Below are 19,806 nucleotides of genomic sequence, written 5' to 3'. Positions count from 1 at the left end.
AAAAAGATCAACAAATTATTGTGTACTATAACACTGAAATGAAAGTGCTGCCATCCCCAAGCATTGTCTTTTGCCCTTGCATTCAGCCTATGCTTTTGGCAATAATAAAGGTGCCTTTTGGGGTTACATGAGGATAGAGGAGGCTACTTGCTAAAAATTACTGCACTGTTGTAAAAGAGGATTTTGATGAGTTTGGGGAACCTTATGAGCCATTTTCAGGAAACTCTGTTTTAAAGGAGTTTTTTTGTTGTTTGTTTGGTTAGTTTTTTTTAGGTAGTGGAGAATCAGAAAAAAAAAATACCAGAGAAGAAATGCAAGATTATTTGGAAGCATGAGAATGAGTTGCAGGAAAGACAGGATCCCCACATTTTCACTCAGACCTGTTTTCATCTGCTGGAAAGGTACGGGCCAGAGATGCTCACTCAAAACTTAAGTACAGTAAGAATTACTTTGTATTCAAGGTTACTGTTTGGGAATTTGACAGATTAGTGTGAGTATCAAATGTTTAGCTGAGTTTTGTTTCTTGTGGAGTAATAAAAGTTCAGGCATCTGAGTGAGATTTTGGGTTTCGTCTCTGCGTTAGGGTTGGACCTCATCCAATGCTGTGCTTTCAGAAAATTCATTGTACTTGTTCTTTGCCTCTCCACCCAGGACAGTACACGGCTTCCTCTCTGCACCTTACTGGCCACATAGTTCATGTTCATTGACAGGGAATAGAAGTAGCAGCATAGCAACTCAAAATATAAAAAGCCTTTTAATATCATTGGGACATCTATTATGGACAGCAGAATTCAAAAAGTTTACGAGACACTTGGCTGTTGAATGTGAGAAGACCTGCATCAGTGTAAGCCACCCTTTCCACTGTCCTGATGTGACCCACTGAGAAGGGTTTGCACTACTAGAAAGGAGTATGACAAATTATCAGCAGGATGTGTCAGAGGCAGGTAGACAGGGGCATGGTGCACACACGTCTCTACTAGAGCAAAGTAAATTCTCATGATGTAATTCCTGTGCTGAGACCAACGTTTCTGTTGTGATTGCATCATTTTTTCAGACATGACACTGCAAAGCAAACTTATTTTCCCTCACCTTTAGGGCCTTTTGAGAATCACTGTGCATCCCAAAGCAGAAAATAATATATAGTTTAGCTATTATACATCTAAATATACATGCACAGAGAGACCACGATTTTATCTGTGTTTTTTACTTCTTAGTGCATGTTTACTTCCATCTGCACTAAAACGTGTGTTGCTGATATGAGACAGAATAATGGGATGATCCACTTTTCAGTAAAATCAGCCTATCTTTATCATTGATGTTGTAACTACTTCTGGACACACATTTAACAATACACATACATGCAGACAGCTTGTTGCTGAAACAGCAGCTTACTTATAAGATGATCTTTAAAATGTAGATTTGTCTTTTCTGTATTTCATAGAAAAGGCATTGGTGTTTCTAACAGAAACATTGAGAAAAAATGAACATGAATCAATCCACTTTATGATCAATATATTATAATTTATTGAGATTCTGACCTCTAGAAAAACAATAACTATGACAGAAGAAATATGCATGTTTTTCCTGAGACTTTTCTGAGGTCACATGCAAGATTGCAATGGGTTTTTCATCATGCTGTTTGTTCTTACATTTCAAAGGCAGAGTAGCTCCTGGGATATCACATGGTCTTAAGGATAGACTCCTGGACCCCAAGGATAGACTCATACCTAGAGCAAGACTAAAAAAAACAGTGTAATCAACCTCTCAAATTACAATGCAAAGTGGCACAGATCTCTTCAGGTGATTCCTCACCCCCAAACCAGAAGGCATAATCACATAATAATTCCTAGTTAAATGAGGGTGTGGTCATTTGCTAAAATCTTTGTTTGCAAAACATAAACAAGTTTTTCATCCTTAGGGAAGACAGAAAATGAACAATTTTAAGGCTGTGTGGGTTGTTTTTTTTTTTTTTTTTGTTTATTTGTTTGTTTGTTTGTTTGTTTTCTTGTTCGTGTCAGACTGTTCAGAGCACAGCAGTGTGGATAAGGGCACAGATGAAGTTTCCATTCACCACCACACAATGGGGAGATGAGCTAAGTTATGGGTGTTCTCAGAGTGTTTTTATCTTCCTTCCATACACTCAGAAAAAAAAAAATAGATATTTTTCTCTGAAAATTGCTAAAGAATGAATCATGTAGAGGCTCACTTACCATAGTCATAAAGCCTTGAACGTGTGCCTGACTGCTTCGGTCTCTGGATATGGCAATTACCTGGTATCTGCTCAAGTTATCTTAAATCAAGGTAAGTCTTCACTGAAGAAGTTAGCTGCTCCCATCTGGTTTGGGCACCCACATTCCCAGAAATGTTGTTCCTCTGTGATCTCCAGGCTTGACCTCCCTTGAGGTTGCTATTGAGCCTCCACTGGGTTTTTGGCAGTAAATAGCTACTTGCTCTATGACTTGTAGATCCCCCAAAAGGCAGTGAAGGAACTGCAAAGAGATATTGATCTGTTTATTAAGTAAGAAAAACATTTTTAACTGAGCCTAAGTACTACAATCTCTGTGCAGGAAATGCAGCTCAAAAGATCCTTCATGGTAAAAAAATTATGTTGTGGGACAAAAATATCCCTCTTCAACTATGGCTACCATGTCTACAATTTTATTTGGACAGCAGCATCCTGACATGCTAACATTTCATAGTCAAATGGACAGTGAAAGGAAGCTTTTAACATCAGCCTCTATGGACAGATGATGAAAAACATAAATAAATGTCAATTAATCCATTATGACAATGAATTAGGAGTAACAGGAACCTTGCTTTGTCCACAAGATGAGTTGTAGGAACACTGGTTTGTCTACCAAATGCTTTAAATGCACAACAATTGAATCATAACAAAAAAAATCATCATTTAAGATAAATGATTACCTCCTTTGATTATATTTCTTTTTCACTCTTTTTGCTTTTGTAACTAATTAGGCAAGACACTCTTTCTCCATTAAACCCCCTTATCTATTATTTAACTCACCATATTGTGCCTGCAACACACAAATTCCTTTTAATTTTTTCTATAGGACAGTTTAAATCATAATAAAAAAATAACTAAAGCACTGATGAGAAAAGATAATGACAGTATCTTCTTTTTCACAATACTTAAAATTCCTTTAAGAATCTGCTTTTTCTTCACGCTACAGGAAGTCTTGGATTTTCTTTCCTGTATTGTCTTCTGAAGGGCTTGCTGGGGAGATACTACTGACTAGTTGGAAACAGCAAAGTATGTTTGAAAAGACAGGTTTTAATTACAAGTAGTTTTTTTTTTTTTTGCTGAGCTGCCTGTGGTTTGTGAAAGGTGGTATCATCTGTCCAGAAGAGAGTGGGACCCCCATGTCAGAGATGATAAAGCTGTGTCCACCCTATTCAAACACCATGACAAGGACTTTGAGGCTTAAGAGGAATAGTGTAGCATTTGCCCAACATGAGCTGAAAGGGGTGCAGGTGTGATTGATAGCTACTGTGAATTCTATTGTTAACTTTTAGCTTACAATAATCATCTAATAACATTGATTTTTGTTGCTATTATGTGGCTGGATAGCTTGCTCTTGAGGCAGAAAAAAATTAAAAGAAGAAAAAGATTGCTTATCAGAAAATGAATTGTGTGAACAAGAGGTAGCTACCAACAAGGTCATCAGAAATCCATGAGTGTCAAGATCTTAATTAAGCTTTATTTACAAAAAAAAAAAAGCAAGTAATATTTTAAATTGAACAACACGTATTCCATGAGGGTGTTTGGAACTGTGAACAGGACAAACTGATTGCAGGGTTTTTTTAAGGGTGGCACTACAACTATTTATACGTGTAAATTATTAATTTTTTAACTTGATATGAACTTGTGTTTTGCATTTTACAAAGCCAAAGTAATACTCAGGCAGTACTTGCTCAAAATAACGTCTGGCAAACATCCTACAAAATAGATGAATTTTATTAGAAACATTAATTTCAGAGAGGAAAACAAATCTTTGTTATAAGTTTTATTAGCAAGCCATTCAGAAGAGAATTTAGGGAACAGCACTTTCATGGTTTTGCATTAGGAGGAAAAATTGCTTTAATTAGATATGGTAAGTGATCGGTTCTGCATGCTATGATTAGGAGGACAGCTCTACTAATTATATATACAATAAGATGTCCAAGTCCATGAACATCTGTTCCTAATCATCAAACACAGAATATAGAAAACCTTACATGTGTATTCATTTTGTATGACAGAAACCAAATCCAAAATATTTCGTGATCTTTAGGCAAAAATGTCAAATTTATTTTTAATTTAAAAAAATTTGAAAAGTATACGCCATATTTTCATTAACATAACAAAAAATATTTATTATGCAGATAAGTATTTAGGTAGGTAGAGGTACCATATTATTTATGGGTTGGCCATACACAACAGAATTTGTGGGTATTTTTTTTTACAGAATAATTATATTGGTACAACTACTGGTGTGGATATAATTACAGCAATATGAATGTGCCTTATGTTTTATAGGACTTATACTCCTTCTGATGTAAAAAAAGTCTATATACTAGTATAAAGCACCTTCGTAGGTATATTGTCGTGGTTTGAGCCTTGTCGGCAGCCAAACACCACACAACCACTCATTCCTCCCTTCTCCTCCAGCGATGAGAAGGGACAAATGAGCCAGGTTTGGGATTCAAGATAGGACCAGGAGGGGCAGATCACCCATTATGGTCATGGGCAAAAGGCAGACTCGTTAGGGGAAATAAAAAAGAACATAGATTTATTACAGACACTAAAAACAACACTTAACAGAGTAGGACAGTGAGAAGCATTGCCACATCTTGAGAACACCTTCCCCCAACCCTCCTTTCTTCCGGGGCTCAGCTCTGCTCCCGATATCTCTACCTCCTCCCCCCAGCAGCACAGGGGGCAGGGGATGGGGGGTACAGTCAGTGCTGCCGCTTCTTCCATCTTCAGTTGGGGGAGCTTCTGGAACTTGTTCTCCCTGCTCCGTTGTGGTCTCCCTCTCACAGGAGACAGTCCTCCACAAACTTTCTCCGATGTGAGTCCCTCCCATGGGCCGCAGCGTTCCCCACACTGCTCCGTCATGGGTCACTAACTTTCTCCGACTGGATTCCCTCCCACGGCTGCAGCCCTTCCCGAGCTGCTCCGGTGTGGGACACCCCCGCATGCTGCAATCCTCCCAGCACTGAATTACAGCAGCGGGGCTACCTTTTCCCATGAGACCCCGGCCTTCTTCGGGCACGGCACCTTGATCAACCATACAAAACACAGGCCATAAATCAGTGTCTGCTCCACCGTAGATCTTCATGGGTGGCAGGGGGGGCTGCCCTGCTGTCTCACCACAGGATACAGGGGGGTCTCTGCCCCAACACACCTCCCTCCTCCTTTTTTCCTCCATTCCTCCACTGACCTTGGTGTTCACGCAGCTGCAGCAACTCCTCCTCACAAGTCCAATTTCAACTCACCATGTCCCTTTTTAAATTTGTTATTGCAAAGGTGCAGGTGATTGGCTCAGTTTTGGTGCAGAGGTGGAGCTGACTTGGAGTTGGGGGAGCTTCGAGAAGATTCTCACAGCAGGCCACCCCTATAGCCCCCTCCCCTGCTACCAAAAAACCCCACCACTCACTCAAACCCAGGACACATATATAAATGCACTAATACTTCTAGGATATAAAAGAAAAGGCAGAAATACACTGCTTTAATTATCTTAAGTAATCTAGGGGAAGGCATTTTGATTTCTCACTCAGGTAGTATAAAAAAAGCTTGTTTTCTGTTTAACTTGGATCATACTGTATTCTAAAGACAAAGTGGAGGACCATAATTCTTGAGTGATAAGGCATAAGAGTTAAAATGTATACTCACTGAGCCCGTCAAAAAATTTCTAGTAGTAGGTAAGGACTTCCTAAATAAAATACAGGGAGATGAAATGAGATAAGGCAATATCACCACTCGCCCATATTAAAGACAATGTTTTTGTAGCCATATTGATCAGAAAGATGTAAGAAGAACCAGAATTCTGATTTTCTTCCCTTATAAGGTCTTCTGCTGTTCTCTGCTTCAGCAACTTAAAAAAAATAAAAACAACAACAATCCAACCCAGACAGCTCTATCTTACTGGCATTTCAGCAGGACAGTAACTGCTGAAAGCCAACTGTGATTTTCATTGCCAGCTAGAGATTTCCCAGAAATGAAGTTTGCCTGTACTGACAATTACACAGTGGAGGCTTTAATTATAAAATCTAGACAATAAACTACTGCCCATTCCTTGACAAATAGAACTGTAAAAGTGGGAAGTTTGATCCTTAAAATTGTCCATCCCCAAATACCCTCTTTTTTTTTTTTTTTTGACTTTCTGAGAAAGGGGATTTTTGTTTACATCATATACTTATTTCTTGGTTTTCTTGGAAGCTGTGGAAGAACTAGAAATGTGAAAACCCAACAACTGCAAACCAGCAGGGAAGATATTTTAAATACTTTCTGTCTGGCTTTCTTCTTCTTCACCTATATTAATGTTAAATGACCAGTTAATGTCTTTGAGAAGGAAAAGACATGGAAAGATTTTGAAGCCTGGTCCTTTCAGTAGAAATCTCTTTAATGCTGAGAACTTTGATTTCTGGTCTGTCAAAATTTATGTTTCTGAGGGCTTTCTGACTTGAAATCCTTGGCAATGCAGCTAACGCAACTATGGCTCTAGTCTTCTGATCAGTGGATTATTGCTTTCCTGCATAGATTCTCTATTTTATTACAGCACACCATTTGGGGCAGACTTATTTCTCTGTCATCAAGATTTACTGTTTAATCCCAGAAACACTAAGATACACTTGGAAGCAAATGATATGGTTTCTGCAGAGGAGTATCTATTTTAAAAGGAAATCAGTTTTAAAGTAATCATTATGTTTTAAAGTAATCATAATGTTATTTATGGTAATTTTCTATTTAATTTCAAATGTAAGTACTTGCCCTAGATGTAGTTCTTAATTTATCACTCCAAATCAAAAAGGTAAGACAAACCTCTCTAAAACATAGAAATATAAATATGGATGTCTGTACAGTCAGATTCCTAAAAAGATATTACCAGTTTAAAAATAATTGAATCTTTGTTTTACAAAAATATATACTAGCAAAGTTTACTGCTTTCCCTTGTTTGCACTATTGATTTACCAGATTAAACTTCTCTGTTTACATAATGAAAGTTTTAATAGTTGCCTTTTTTTCCTCAAAGACGTATTTACTTCCAAGTTCTTGATAGTACAATAGTTGACACTCATAAAATTAATTGCCAAGTGCTATACTGTCAGACCGTGCATTAATTACATTTTCAATGCAACTTTGACTGCTCCACTTGCATTCTGCTGACTTGCTAACTCCCTGCAGGACAGTTTTGAACACCCCATGGCTCAAACATCTGGCAGCGCATCACAAACAGCCATTCCTCCAGGAGAGAAGCATGACAGGCTGGTGAAAGCTGCAAGTTTAAGGGTTGGTGTATCTCAGGGACTGCTAGAACAAGATAGGGGCACTTAGTCCCATCAGGAAGCTGGGAATCTCACTTCCCAAAGGGCCATTTTTACACCTAACAAGCTTTAGAAAAACTTTGAGAAAACACTCAGTTGTTGCCAATGCTAGCTGGGCTCCCTTAGCGTTAACAACATTTATAGCGTTGTTTTTTCCCAAGACTAGGATTTGGGAGATACTTAGTGGTGCATCAGTTAACGCGCGTTCACAGCCTACTACAAACAAGGCAATCTTTAGCAGATGTTGAGATGAGTCAAAGCCTACCATGAAGTTTTATCGCACATTAGCTAACTCTGAAGCCTAGTGCAGGCCAGGTGACTGTGGCAGTGAAGGAAAGATACCAGTGAGGTCTGTGCGATCAAATCGTTCACCCCTGCCCAAAGGGGCCAGCCCTGATGGTTCCCATCCTTCCAGCGGATCTTATGGGATTTGGCCCGAGACAATTCACCTCCCTGACCTGGCAGACAATGACTCTTCCTTTATTGTTTGTTCAGGCAGGGTTGCTTTTCTGCCACCTTAGCAAGTGGGATCAGCTGTGGAGGAGTCCAAAGTGTGCCAAAGCCAGTGCAAAAAGCGGGTGTGGGGGAAAAGGCACTGAACAAGTTGCTAGCTCAGCCCAAGCTGTGACACGTACCTTTGCCCTCACACCTGTTTTCAATATGACATAATATTAAGGGTGCTGACAAAGGAGCTCTGGCAAGTCTCGCTGTTGTAGTCGGAGGAGATACCACACCACAACATGGCTGTGCTGCCAGGAGGTGCTCCCTGCACAGCAGGCAGGGTCACGGCGCAGGTGCCGACACCTCGGCTGCTTCTGTGTAAAACTGAGCCCCCACTGAAGGTGGGTTTGAGGCTCTAGACTTTGCCCTTTTGAAGTGGCTGAGGCAAAACTGTATGTTCCCTTCGAGAGGAGGGAGGAGGAGAGATCAAAACCTGCAGCAGAGGGGTAGGAAGGGCAGGTAGGGTTAGTGACCTCTCAAGCAGTCATGGAGAGGTGTGCTAGTGCTGGTGTGGCATCCCCCGTACAAACACTGCCCGCCTCTCAGCGAGAGGGGCTGTACAAACACACCGGCATCACCAGAAAACTTCCTTCTGTAGGCAGGGCTTCAATTATTGCCTTACTCGATCGTGAGGCATCAGCTCTACAAATCACACTATGAGGTATTAAAAATGCTATTTTTCAGTTTCTCACTGATAGGGGAGATACTCTTCCCCTCTTCCCTTTCTCTCACTGGGGCCTTTGCAATTCAGTTCTTGGCACTGAAGTGGTCTGGCTTTCAGAAAGGAAGATTCTGAAAATGAGACTCAAAATGTTTAAAACTCTCTGCCTTAAAAAAGTGTGAAGCGGTTCATCTGTAAACTCTGCTGTCAAAAAAATGCATTAGTGTGTAACAAGGCATCCAGGCTTTACTAACACTTATGAATGGTTCTCATCATTGAAAATAAATCTTAGAATCATTCTGCCAGCATAATGTCCTGTTTTAGTCTACTGAACTCTGTTAATATGTATCATGGAGGCAGGTGTAAGCAGCAGATATACAGGACTCAAAAGTTTTGAAAATGAGATTCTAGAATGGAAAATAAGAAAACACAGAATTAATTTTAGAAGGGGAAATAGAAGCTTCCACCATGTGAGGATAAACAGGGCTTTACATGGCAGAGGGATAGCTCATATATAATTGAATGATGTAGGATTTTTAATTAAAATGTGGTGACGCCTTTCATGCCTGTGATACACAGCACTGTAAACAAACTTTGTGCATGTCCAAAGGTGCAGGCGACATTGTGAACTACCTTATTTTGCACCTTCATGCCTTTATTGGTGATCTGTGCTACACTCATATTGTACGTGCTGTGTGATAGCTTTGTTTGGGGAGAGGTGGAGTGGTCACAAGAAGTGCTCAGGAAAGTTCAAAGTCTGGTCCTGCTCCAGCTCTTCTATTCCTCTGGGTGGTCCTTGTGCAGGATAGGACTGCTTTGCCTCTTTATTGGCAAGTTCACAGCTTAGTTTGGGAATTATTACAATTGCACCCCAGCATCTTTCCCCTCAGCTTTGATACCCCTAAGGGGAATGAGAGGGCTCTTGCAGAGTGCCTGTGGGGTAGGCAGGAATTTGCACTTCCTCTGTGATCATGAAGGTGTGTGATAGAGATTGTGAGTGTCTAGGTTACAAACTTGTTCCAGTATAATGATAGGGAGACTATTGCTGGGTGCAACCTGTACGTGCGGGGAATCTCAACCTAAGCAATCACAATCTCTACCACACACCATCATCATCACACTTCCCACAAAAGTCAGAGGCAAACAGATGAAGTAAAATAGCACCAGTAAATAAAATAAATAGGATCACTATTCCCGGGGCTTGTTTCTCCTGGTGTTTTATCTTCAAGTGGAAAAGTAATGTGTCTGGCTGCTACTGCAAATGCTAGGTGTGAAAAACACATCTTGATTCAAGGGAACAAGCACACTGTCTACCAGAAAACCTTGTTTGCCAACAAAGGGCAGCAAATGCCCTCCTGAGGGAGACACGACTTACCGATGCTTGTGGAAGAAAAGTATTTACAACACTGTGAAAATCACTCTGCAAGTGGGGCTGCAGACTCAGCTTTCTAAGACTCATCTCTAACTGTCTCAGGTGGCTTTTTCTGATGTGGAACTGCCTAACTTGTAATTTCAAACTCTTGAAAGGAGAAAAACAGAGCTGCAGTGACCAACTTCAGCTACAGCTAGAAGATATCCCTCTCAGCCCCTGACTTGTCAAAGTGGCAGCATTAGACTTGGCAAAAAGGCTAGATGTTTAGGGTCTACAAATGCTTGATTCTGGCACAAGACTGTGTGCACACATGTAAATCAGGAGGGGGGAAAAATCCAAGGAAAAGCAAAGAATTTTGGCACATCATGGCTTTTACATGACAAAAAAATGAGTGAACAGTGCAACAATGCAGCAATAACGTTTCCTAATGTATCCAAATTTCATAACATTGACATTTTGCTGTTGAATTAATCTTGCATCCCTTGATTATTGTAGCTGCTCTTAGTTTACCATGCCTGACTGATTTTTCAGATAAGCATTAAGGGATTAATAAGATTCAGAATTGTATCTCATCAATTATAACCATATTTTAATGTGAAGTGTGTACCTAAATCAAATACAGTCCTTTGACAATCCGAATCTCACCATGTATAAATTTATCTGATGTAAAAAGTATTGCTTGGCTCTCGGCAGAGCTGTCAGGGAGTAACTTCGGACGACTAGACCTGTGTTAGGCACGGGGGGCAGATCCTGCGGGGTTCAAGGCAAGCAAACGTGGGATACGTGACCTGCGTGGCCCGCTCCCGTGTGTGCCGGCGCGTGGGGTTTGCAGCTCGAGCAGCACCAGCAGCACGGACTGCCCCTAATCCCGGCGGGGCTCGCGATTTCAAGGGGAAGAAAACAAACCTGCGTGGATTTTGCCTTTTTTGGGGGGTGAAACGTGCCGGGTTCCAGCTGAAGCACATGCAACGCCCGCGCCGTCACCCGTCGCTGCGTGAGCGGCCCCCCGCGGGGCGCGTCTTTCCCCCCCCCCCCCCCTCCCCGGACACGCACCCCCGCGTCCTGCGGAGATCCCGGGCGGCAGCTGAGCCCACGCTGCCGGTGGCGGCAGGGGGGTGGGTACCGCGGGGCTGCGCGGGGCGCGGTGCCACGGCGCGCGTGGGGCAGCCTCCGTGCGGGATGGATGCCCTCGTCACCCGGGCGGCTGCGGGCGGGGGGGCGGGGGGTGGCGGAACGAGAGTGGGGCGTGATGGCGGGAACTTGGGCGGCACGGCGTCAGGCTCGTCCCGCAGTGTCCAGCCCGGTTACCCGCAGGCAGCGCCTCCGCAACGTGGCGTTGCCGGAGTTTGGGTTTCTGTGGAGGCCTGGTTTGGTTGGTTTGTTTGTTTGTTTAGCAAATCGTGGGCACGCTGCGTGTTGCGAGCGGAGCTGGGTAGTTATTTACGTTCTGCTTTTGACGAGGCATTTTTAATTGAATGCGTGCTGTTCAGTCGGGGACAGGTTGCAGAGCGGCAGCGGGATCGTATTTCGTGGCCGGCCGGCGCCGGGACAGGGTCACCGAAAAACGGTTACACCGGAGAGAGGCGCGTTTGCGTTTGGAACCGAGGAACGAAGTTTGTCACGACTGGACGCACGCGGTCGCGGCGTGGCACGGAGTCACCGGTAGTCCGGGCGGGATAGATCTGGCGGGCCCTTGGGGGTAAATAATTAGGGAAATACTGTTTTATTGTGTAAACTTTTTTATTTGAAAACAGTGCGTTCCTCGCCCGGAAAAGCCGTATCTGCCGCCTAATGAAATAGTTCCGCCTGGTGCTGAAACTGCCACCGCGGGAGGCGGGTATCAGAGGCGGCACAACTCCGGGGCGGGGGGCATCGGCACACCCCGCCTGGCCTAGCCCGGTAACCCCGGTGGGCAGCGGCGCCGCCGACATGCGAGGGGAGAATTCCTCAATGGCGCTGGCCACGCCCATCCCCCTGCGGAGGCGGGGCTCTGGGCGCCGTAGGCCACGCCCCCGGCGCGCACGTGTGGAAACCCCCGCCGCTTGTTCCTAGCCGGGGCTGGCCACGCCCCCCCCCGCGGCAGCCGATTGGCCGCCGGGGCGGTTGGCGGGCGGGGGAGTGGGCGTGGCGGTCCGCGCCGCGCCGGTTGGGCTCCACCCACGTGCGGCGGAGCCGCGCGAGCGGGCGGCGGGGCGAGCACACATCCCGCACGTAGCCGGCGTCTCCAGCAGCGCCGGGGCCGCCTCCCGGCCTGGGGGGGGGGGTCCCAGACGGCCCGGGGAGTCCGCACGCTGCGCGGGCGGCAGCGGCAGCGGCAGTGGCAGCAGCGCCGGGCCCGCGGTATCGCGGCGCAGCCCAGCCCGCCGCGCCGAAAGTTTTGCTTCGCCTGTCCCCGCTCCCCGCCGCGGCGGAGCCCTTGCCCCGGCTCGGCTTTGGAGCCGGCGGCCGACCCGGCGGGCATCGTCTCCCGAGGCGGGCGCCGGCAGGGCAGCGGCGCGCCCGTCCTCGCCGCGCCATGCCGCTGGGGCACATCATGAGGCTTGACCTGGAGCGGATCGCCCTGGAGTACGTCGTGCCCTGCTTGCACGACATCGGCTTCTGCTACCTGGACAACTTCCTGGGGGAGGTGGTGGGGGACTGCGTGCTGGAGCGGGTGAAACGGATGCACCGCGACGGGGAGCTGGCCGACGGGCAGCTGGCCGGCCCCAGCCGCGGCGTCGCCAAGCGGCACCTCCGCGGCGACCAGATCAAGTGGATCGGGGGCACGGAGGAGGGCTGCGAGGCCATCAACTTCCTCCTCACGCTGATAGACCGGCTGGTGATGTACTGCGGGAGCCGGCTCGGCAAGTACTACGTGAAGGAGCGATCCAAGGTAAGGGGCCGCGGGGCTCCGGCCCGCCCGACGGCACCGGCTGCCGGCCGGCCCGACCCGCCTCGCAGCTCTCGGTGCGACTTCGCGGAAAGTTTCCGAGGGCTCCCCCCGCCTTCCCCGGGCCCCGCAACCCCCGTGTTGCGTGCTCGCTGTCCGCGGGTGCCTGCGGTCCAGGCAGCCCCGCTCCGGCGGCGGCTCAGGGGCCCCGGCCGGCTGCGGGCGGGGGTCTCTCTAAAAATGGGGCCGCGGGGCTGCCCGCTGCGGGTCCCTCGTCCCGCCGGTGCCGGCAGCGCTCCGGGCCGAATCGCCGCGGTGCCCCGGGTTGGGTCTTCGCCGGGCTCTTCGGTTGCCGGACCCCGGCCGGGCCCTTGCTTGTTACCCCCGTGTGCCTGCGGGGGGTCACTTGGCAGCCGTGCCGGGGGCTGTGGGCGGCCCCCCCACGGGGCCGGAGCCCGGCTGCACCCCGCTGCCGCTCGCCAGCGCCGGGCGTGCCCCGCCAAAAAAAAAAGCCAGCCGTCACCATGACTTTCCTCTGGAGGAGCGTTTCAGGTGGAGGGGAAGGCTTCCTACCCCCACCTGCGCACGGACAGGGCTCGGTGCCGGTTATTTGGTTGGTTGCGCCCATGCGATCGTGTTGCCCCAAGTTTCCGTGGCCCAACTCACGCCAGCGCCCCGCAGCTGAAGAAGTTACTGTCGCCGCTGTGGGTCTGTGGCACAAAATAAGGGATGCTCACTTTGAGCACAGCAAACTTTTTTAACTTTAGTTTTTTATAAACTTTTGTTTTTTTCTAAGCTGTCTTGCTCAGAAATGGAGAGGACACTTTTATTATAGGACACTCTTGGATGCCTTTCCCAATTAAGTTTGTTTGCACTTGCAATGTCATTGCTTTGGTTTGGGATGACGCTTGGCTTTTCTCCCCTTGTCTATTTTGCTGTGGCAGAGTGGACTGGCTTGGAACTAAGTTTGTCTCATTGTCCTGAGTGCTGAAAACACCCCCATTTCTTTATTTCTGACTTAAATTATATAATATATAGTGCATTTTCAAAACATCCACTTCTTTTAGAGATGTGTGAGAAATAGAAACGATGAAACTTTTAAAAAATTATGGAAGTGGAAAGTTGGGAATTTCTTTTGGTCCTAACTTGTACTGAACCAAGTGGACATGTGAGTGGTACTGAGATTATTATTTTTTTTTTTTTCACAGAAGACAAAGAAAACACTAATGTGGTGTTTTCCAGTTGCTTGGAAAACCTTAAAACCACTGCGTGCACCCCCCCTTCATACTTCCACACAGTAGTGGGAATAATAAAAGGTTGAAACATTGCTCCTATGCTTACACTGATGAACAATTCAGTTAAAGCTTGGGTCGATTTGGTTTAAAATTTGAGCAGGCTGGATTTCACTTAGTCCTGGTGGGAGCCTGGTGTTAGGAGGTATAAATAACCATTCTGCCTTGGCATGCCACTAAGGTCATCCTAGTTCTTTCTCTGGGTGACTTCTGATTGCCTGATGACTGCTGAAAGGGCATTGCTGGCTACCTGCAGGGGGGTGCAGAACAGGGGGGCTAATATTAAAGTTGGGCTTGAGTGAAAAGAGGATTCCAGCATTTTTACAAGATATTTGTAGAAAGAGTCAACTGGATACGTGAAGGCTGTTGGCACTGGCTGGGGAGAATAGTGTTTTGGGGAGTGTCCTTGGGTTGGAGAGATGATTTTAAAACTGAGTAGTTGTGGTCTTGCAGTCTTTTTTGTACAAATAGAAACAACAGAGAGGAAGGAACTTGTTTTATAGCTAGATACCAAACTACTCGCTATAAAGAGACTTTTGGCCTTTGTGTTTTAGCATGGAAGATGTCAGACTCCAAGCAGTGCATGGAAGTCCAGGACTGAAAAGCGCTCAATATCATTTGTAAAACTAAATGCAGAGGAATTTCCATCAGAAATTAATAGTAACCAATCCTTTATTATAATAAGTACCATGGATATGTAAGGAATAGCAGCTGCTGCCTGTAACTGAGCTGTGGAACACCTTCAGCAGGAAGATTATTCCTGTGACTAACCAACTGACTGCTGCAGTGCATGCTGGTTCCCACGTCACCAATAGACATTTCCCTTCCACCATTAAACGTGCCCATTTTGCTTATCTTCTAAAGTCTTGTGAATGCATACACAAAAATCACATATTTAAATTCAGTGTATTTATATTTTATCTGCTAGACTGTACACATAAATGAATGCCCAGAAAACTTCCACAGCTTAACTTTTGTAGGGATGTGGGATGTTTTTGAGCAACTGGACTAGAACTTCTTAGCTGGACATGTGCTGTTATAATTTATTGTTTTGGGATATAGGTATCAAATGGAGCTAAGAGTCCAGAGCAATCTGTTTAAAGTGTAAGCCTTTGGCTACATGGTGACTCCTCTAGTCATGGAAATGAATCCATGTAATATCAGCCTCATCATTATTTAGAGGTTTGTGCTTTTAAACCAATAGTATGACCTTAAACTTCAGTCTAAGTGTTGGAAGAAGGGGAGAGGTTTTCTCAGTAAATGCACTTCCATCAGCTTACTCCTTAGTGTGATGTGCTTCAGGTTGTTTTTGTAGCTATGCAAGCGTAGAGACAAGAACAACTTTTGTCTGATAAAGGAAGCTTTCCTTGTAGCTACATGAGAGAAATAAGTCAGTTAGGATTTTGCTGTTTCCAAATGAATTTCAACAGCATTACAATAAAGTTAAGGTCGCATCAAAGAGAATGGACAGAAGTAAAATTTTACAAAGGTGCTGAATACTCTTAAGAGGAGTTGGTTGATGTGCGAAGGTTGTTAAAGAAATTTAACCTTTTCATCTTTGTGGACCAGTGATCCAAATCTATCTTTGGAGTAAGTTGTATTTTAAAATATTAGCTGACTTGGTTAAATGATCAAAATAATCAGAAAACATTTTTCTAAGGACTTTTCTGTTGACAGACCCAGTGCACTGCTTGTTGGCTTTTGCATTCTCTTCAACTAGAGTTTCCATTTTCTAGTAAAACAGTACAGTGATTTCCCTTTTCTAGTAGGTAAATGGCTAAGGATATCACTGAGGCATCACTGACCCAGATTTGGTGGTCTCCTCAGAGTGAGAATATTCACATCCTTGTGCAGAGGGACGCTCTGGCCTGAGGACAGAGATCACTCTGGTTCTGAGGACCTGTCTCCACTCTGGAGCTTTGATGCTTGAAGGAGAAAAGCTGGTGGGTGGTTGGGGCTGGGAAGCAAAGCTGCAGCTTGATCCGTGAGGCCAGTCACCTGGAGTGCCGCCAGGTCAAACGATGCTCCGGGCACTGTGGGTGAGAGTGGGATGTGCTGCAGCTTCTGACTCCTCAGGTCCCAAAGTCCCTTCCTGAGGTTAATTAGCATTTGCAGGTACTCAAGGGGGTGCCCTGTAGAAAAATCCCTGTATTATAAATAAATAATTAAAAGCAACAACTTTTTTTTTTTTTTTTTTTTAAAAAAGGCATGAAAAATAAATATTTCAGAAGAGAAGCCATTTCAGAAATTTCTCCTTCAAGACATGAGAAATGATTTTATTTATTTATTTATTTTTAATTTAGATGCTGCAGATGTTCCAGGTGCTGTGGAGTTTGGGATCTCTGTCCCTTTGGCAGCCTCAGATGCTGGGGAGCCCTGGAAGTCCCTCCTGTGGGGAGGCAGGGGACGGGGGCTGGCAGGAGCCAGGTCAGCTGGCTGGTGTGTGGAGACGTAAAAGCTGCGTTCGCGGCGGGACGACTGGGTAGCTCATCTGCTGCTGAGGGTCTGTGCCTATTGCCCCTTTTTCCCTGCCTCTGCGGCAAAGGGCAGCTCTCCCCACGGTCAGGCAGGGTCCCCGAGCGATGCCGCCCTGAGTCAGCGCTTGACGTGCTGCCACCGGGCTGTGTTGGCCCCCACGGGCGAGGGCTGGAAGGTACTTTGAACCGGTGTGGCTGTGCTCTGTGTGGACTCTGTACCCCGGTCCTGACAGCAGCGTGTCCCGCTGTGAGTCACTGGTACCTTCTTGGGTGCCATCATGGGTTGAAATCCCTGTCGGGTCTGCCTGTGGGGACCTCAACCTCATCTGGTGTCTGCTGGACAACAGGGCGCCGCGCTGGTTAGAAAATCAGGCAAGAAGTCGTAATCCTAAGAGCTGTGTTGAAGGAAGCCCATGACTGATGATTTTAGCTCAAAACCCAACTGCTTGCTTTCAGGGTCAAGTATATGGCCTGAAGGTAGAAAATTGTGTCTTCCATATGAGATTAGTTAATTTAGAAGTCCCTGTGAATTTAGAGGTGAACCCTTGTGAAAACTTGTTTCAAAGCCTCTATGTGGACCTTTCACTTTTTTTTATGGCATGTTTTTTGCATCCACTGCTTGTAGCCATGACACCTCCCTGCTCACCCCACCCTGGTGGGGCCTCTCTGACTGTCATGGGAGAAGGAGATCTTTTGTGGTGGCATTTCATGGCTAGCAAGCGTTTCCTGAACACCAGAGGGGGGTTCTTCTGCCTACCACGCAATGGGGTGTTCTTAGGTGGGTTTTGAAATGCGGTCTGTCTAGCAGGTTGTTACCAAGATTTCTGTTCCTGAGGGTTGAAGAAATGCATGAAATGTCACAGGCTTGGCTTGAGTGGTTTTACCAAGTCCCTCTTAACTCAGGCAATGAGTGAGATATTTCTGCATTTATGTACGAAGAAAAGTACTATTTTATAGCATTCAAATTCTATTCTTTGCAATTAAAACACAGAGTGAGATGCATTTTCTGAGTTAAGGTGCGGATGTAAGGAGTGGGATAACAGAAAAGTGGCTATAGAGTTGAAGAGCAATACTGCCTATAGAAATATACTGTTTTATTATATGTTATTAAGGATTTTGATGCTTGCCTAGCAGTGTGCCTTGCAATTAGTTTACAATGGGAGGTCTGATGAATACCACCATCCAGAAGAAATATGCATAATTTCTCTTTCTTCTAATCAAATGCACATGTTCTGGCATAATGGGTAGGTTCAAATCTGTTGTTCTGGCTGGCTGCCGGTAGAGTCCAGAGCCACTGGAACTGTAAATACAACAGACAAGTCGTTTTATGATATCAGACTGAGGAATTCAGCATTGGCACAGGTCCTAGAGTGGTTGCTTTGGCATGGTGTCAAAGCTGATGTTTATATCTGTGTTTGTCAAGCAAGATTAGTTAGTCTGGTTAATTATACACGGGAATGTATAATTTTTACTTGACAATCAGAGCATTAAATGAGTATAAACCTGGGCATATTAGCTCTTTTTTTTTTTTTTCTTTTTTCTTTATCAAATTATCCTCAATGACTTTTGGAAACTTTTAAAAGATACTTCTCTGAAAGAGGCACTCAGGGAATCTTTCAGATTGCTTCTTCACTCCGCAGGGACAGGGTATTGTAGAAATGGGTCATTATTTTACAGACAGCAATGCACATATCTGTGAGTGGGTTCAGAAGTGTGGGTAGCCTCTGTGGAATTGTGTTTGAGCTTATACTTGGGTGTTGAAGTTCCAAGTAGCTTGTATTCGGTACCTGTTATGTATCATCGCTCTTAAGAACCTGACTGTAGTGCACTAGTAGACTTATTCAATGGTAGGCAGTGAGAAAAATGTGTCGTTTTCAGTGTGTGTTACACCACAGCCTTTGGCAGCCAGGTGGCTGCTGTTGGTGGTCCTTTCCCTCCCTTGTGGAGAAGTCTGTAACCACCCAGTGACCTTTCTTACGCTGTGTTAGGATCCTGTCTGTGTGCTTTACAGTCGTAGTTGCAGAGAAAGATAGAAAGTGGCTAATCCTGTAAGAGAAAGGAAGTTAGTTAGAGCTCTCGGGCAATGTAAAGAGCAGAGTGGTCTGCTAATCCTGAGTTTGTGCACGTGTTTGTGGCATCAGGGCAGGTTGCTTGACTTTTATATTGTCTGTAGTTTTGCAGTCAAGCAGTGCTTAATAAGTCTTACTAGACTCTGGAGTTAGACAACGATGGCAAAGCAGTGAAATTTTCCACAATCTGTCCCATGCTGGTCATGCATTTTCCTCAGTACCTTCTTATCCATTGCTATGACTGCTCTGGTACCAGTCCTTCCCAGCACTACATGAGCTCTTAAAGCCAGAGACTTGCAGCGATAGCCCCGCTGGTGTGCCTGCCAATATCCCTATTCCTTGCAAGCCCTAAGTAAATACCTGCCACTCAGTTTGTTTTTCTGAGAGCTCATTAAATGTCAGTGTAAACCTTCCACAGCTGTGTAGGGAGCGAGGCTGTACTACCGGTGGTGGCATTAATGCCTCTGGGCACAGGGAGTGTTTGTCCTTTGGCCTGGCGGGGGTGTGGACAGCACTTCGAGGCACAGTATCCTTGGGAGAGCCACCCCGGGGAAACGGCAAGATTCAGGGTTCAGTGACCCCTCCTGCTGAGCTTGCATTTTGGGAGGAAGGGGAGCTGGTCCTTGATATTAATATTTGCACGCAGCCTTTTCTTAAGGTAATTATTAATGAATAATTCAGTTCATTACAGCTCACTGCTAACAACAGTATATGTTTAAATGGAGATGCATAGATGCTCATAACAGTGATGCAGGGCAGCATGTACACAGTAAAGGTGAACATGTTTCTTTGAATTAAGGATTCCAGGTGTCTATGTTAATCTGGACTATTTATTTGATTTCACAGTACGCTCTTCTTTCTTTGACTTCCAAACTTATCTGGATGGTGGCTCACTGTAATACAGCCTTACCCTGATTGTTCCCTGAGCAATTTGCTTGATTTAGTATATGGAAATATTTTTTCCTCCTCTTTTTCCTATGCTGCACAGATTTTTTTTTTTTTTTTTTTTTTTTTTTC

The 19,806-nt window shown here is 45.3% G+C and overlaps 1 protein-coding gene across 1 annotated transcript in view; it reads left to right on the top strand.

The window, feature by feature from the left end:
- The first annotated feature begins 12,259 nt into the window (after positions 1–12,259).
- EGLN3 (egl-9 family hypoxia inducible factor 3) overlaps positions 12,260–19,806 on the top strand; it is a 29,866-nt gene continuing 22,319 nt past the window's right edge. The window contains exon 1 of the mRNA XM_042791227.1: positions 12,260–12,954. Within this exon, the coding sequence (XP_042647161.1) occupies positions 12,598–12,954 (357 nt within the window). The 5' untranslated portion in view covers positions 12,260–12,597. The remainder of the gene's footprint in view (positions 12,955–19,806) is intronic.

This window comes from Tyto alba, unplaced genomic scaffold, assembly GCF_018691265.1.
Source record: "Tyto alba isolate M040663 unplaced genomic scaffold, T.alba_DEE_v4.0 Super-Scaffold_18, whole genome shotgun sequence".
NCBI lineage: Eukaryota > Metazoa > Chordata > Aves > Strigiformes > Tytonidae > Tyto > Tyto alba.
The sequence above is the reverse complement of the archived record's forward strand: the minus strand, read 5'-3'. Positions and strand labels throughout refer to the sequence as shown.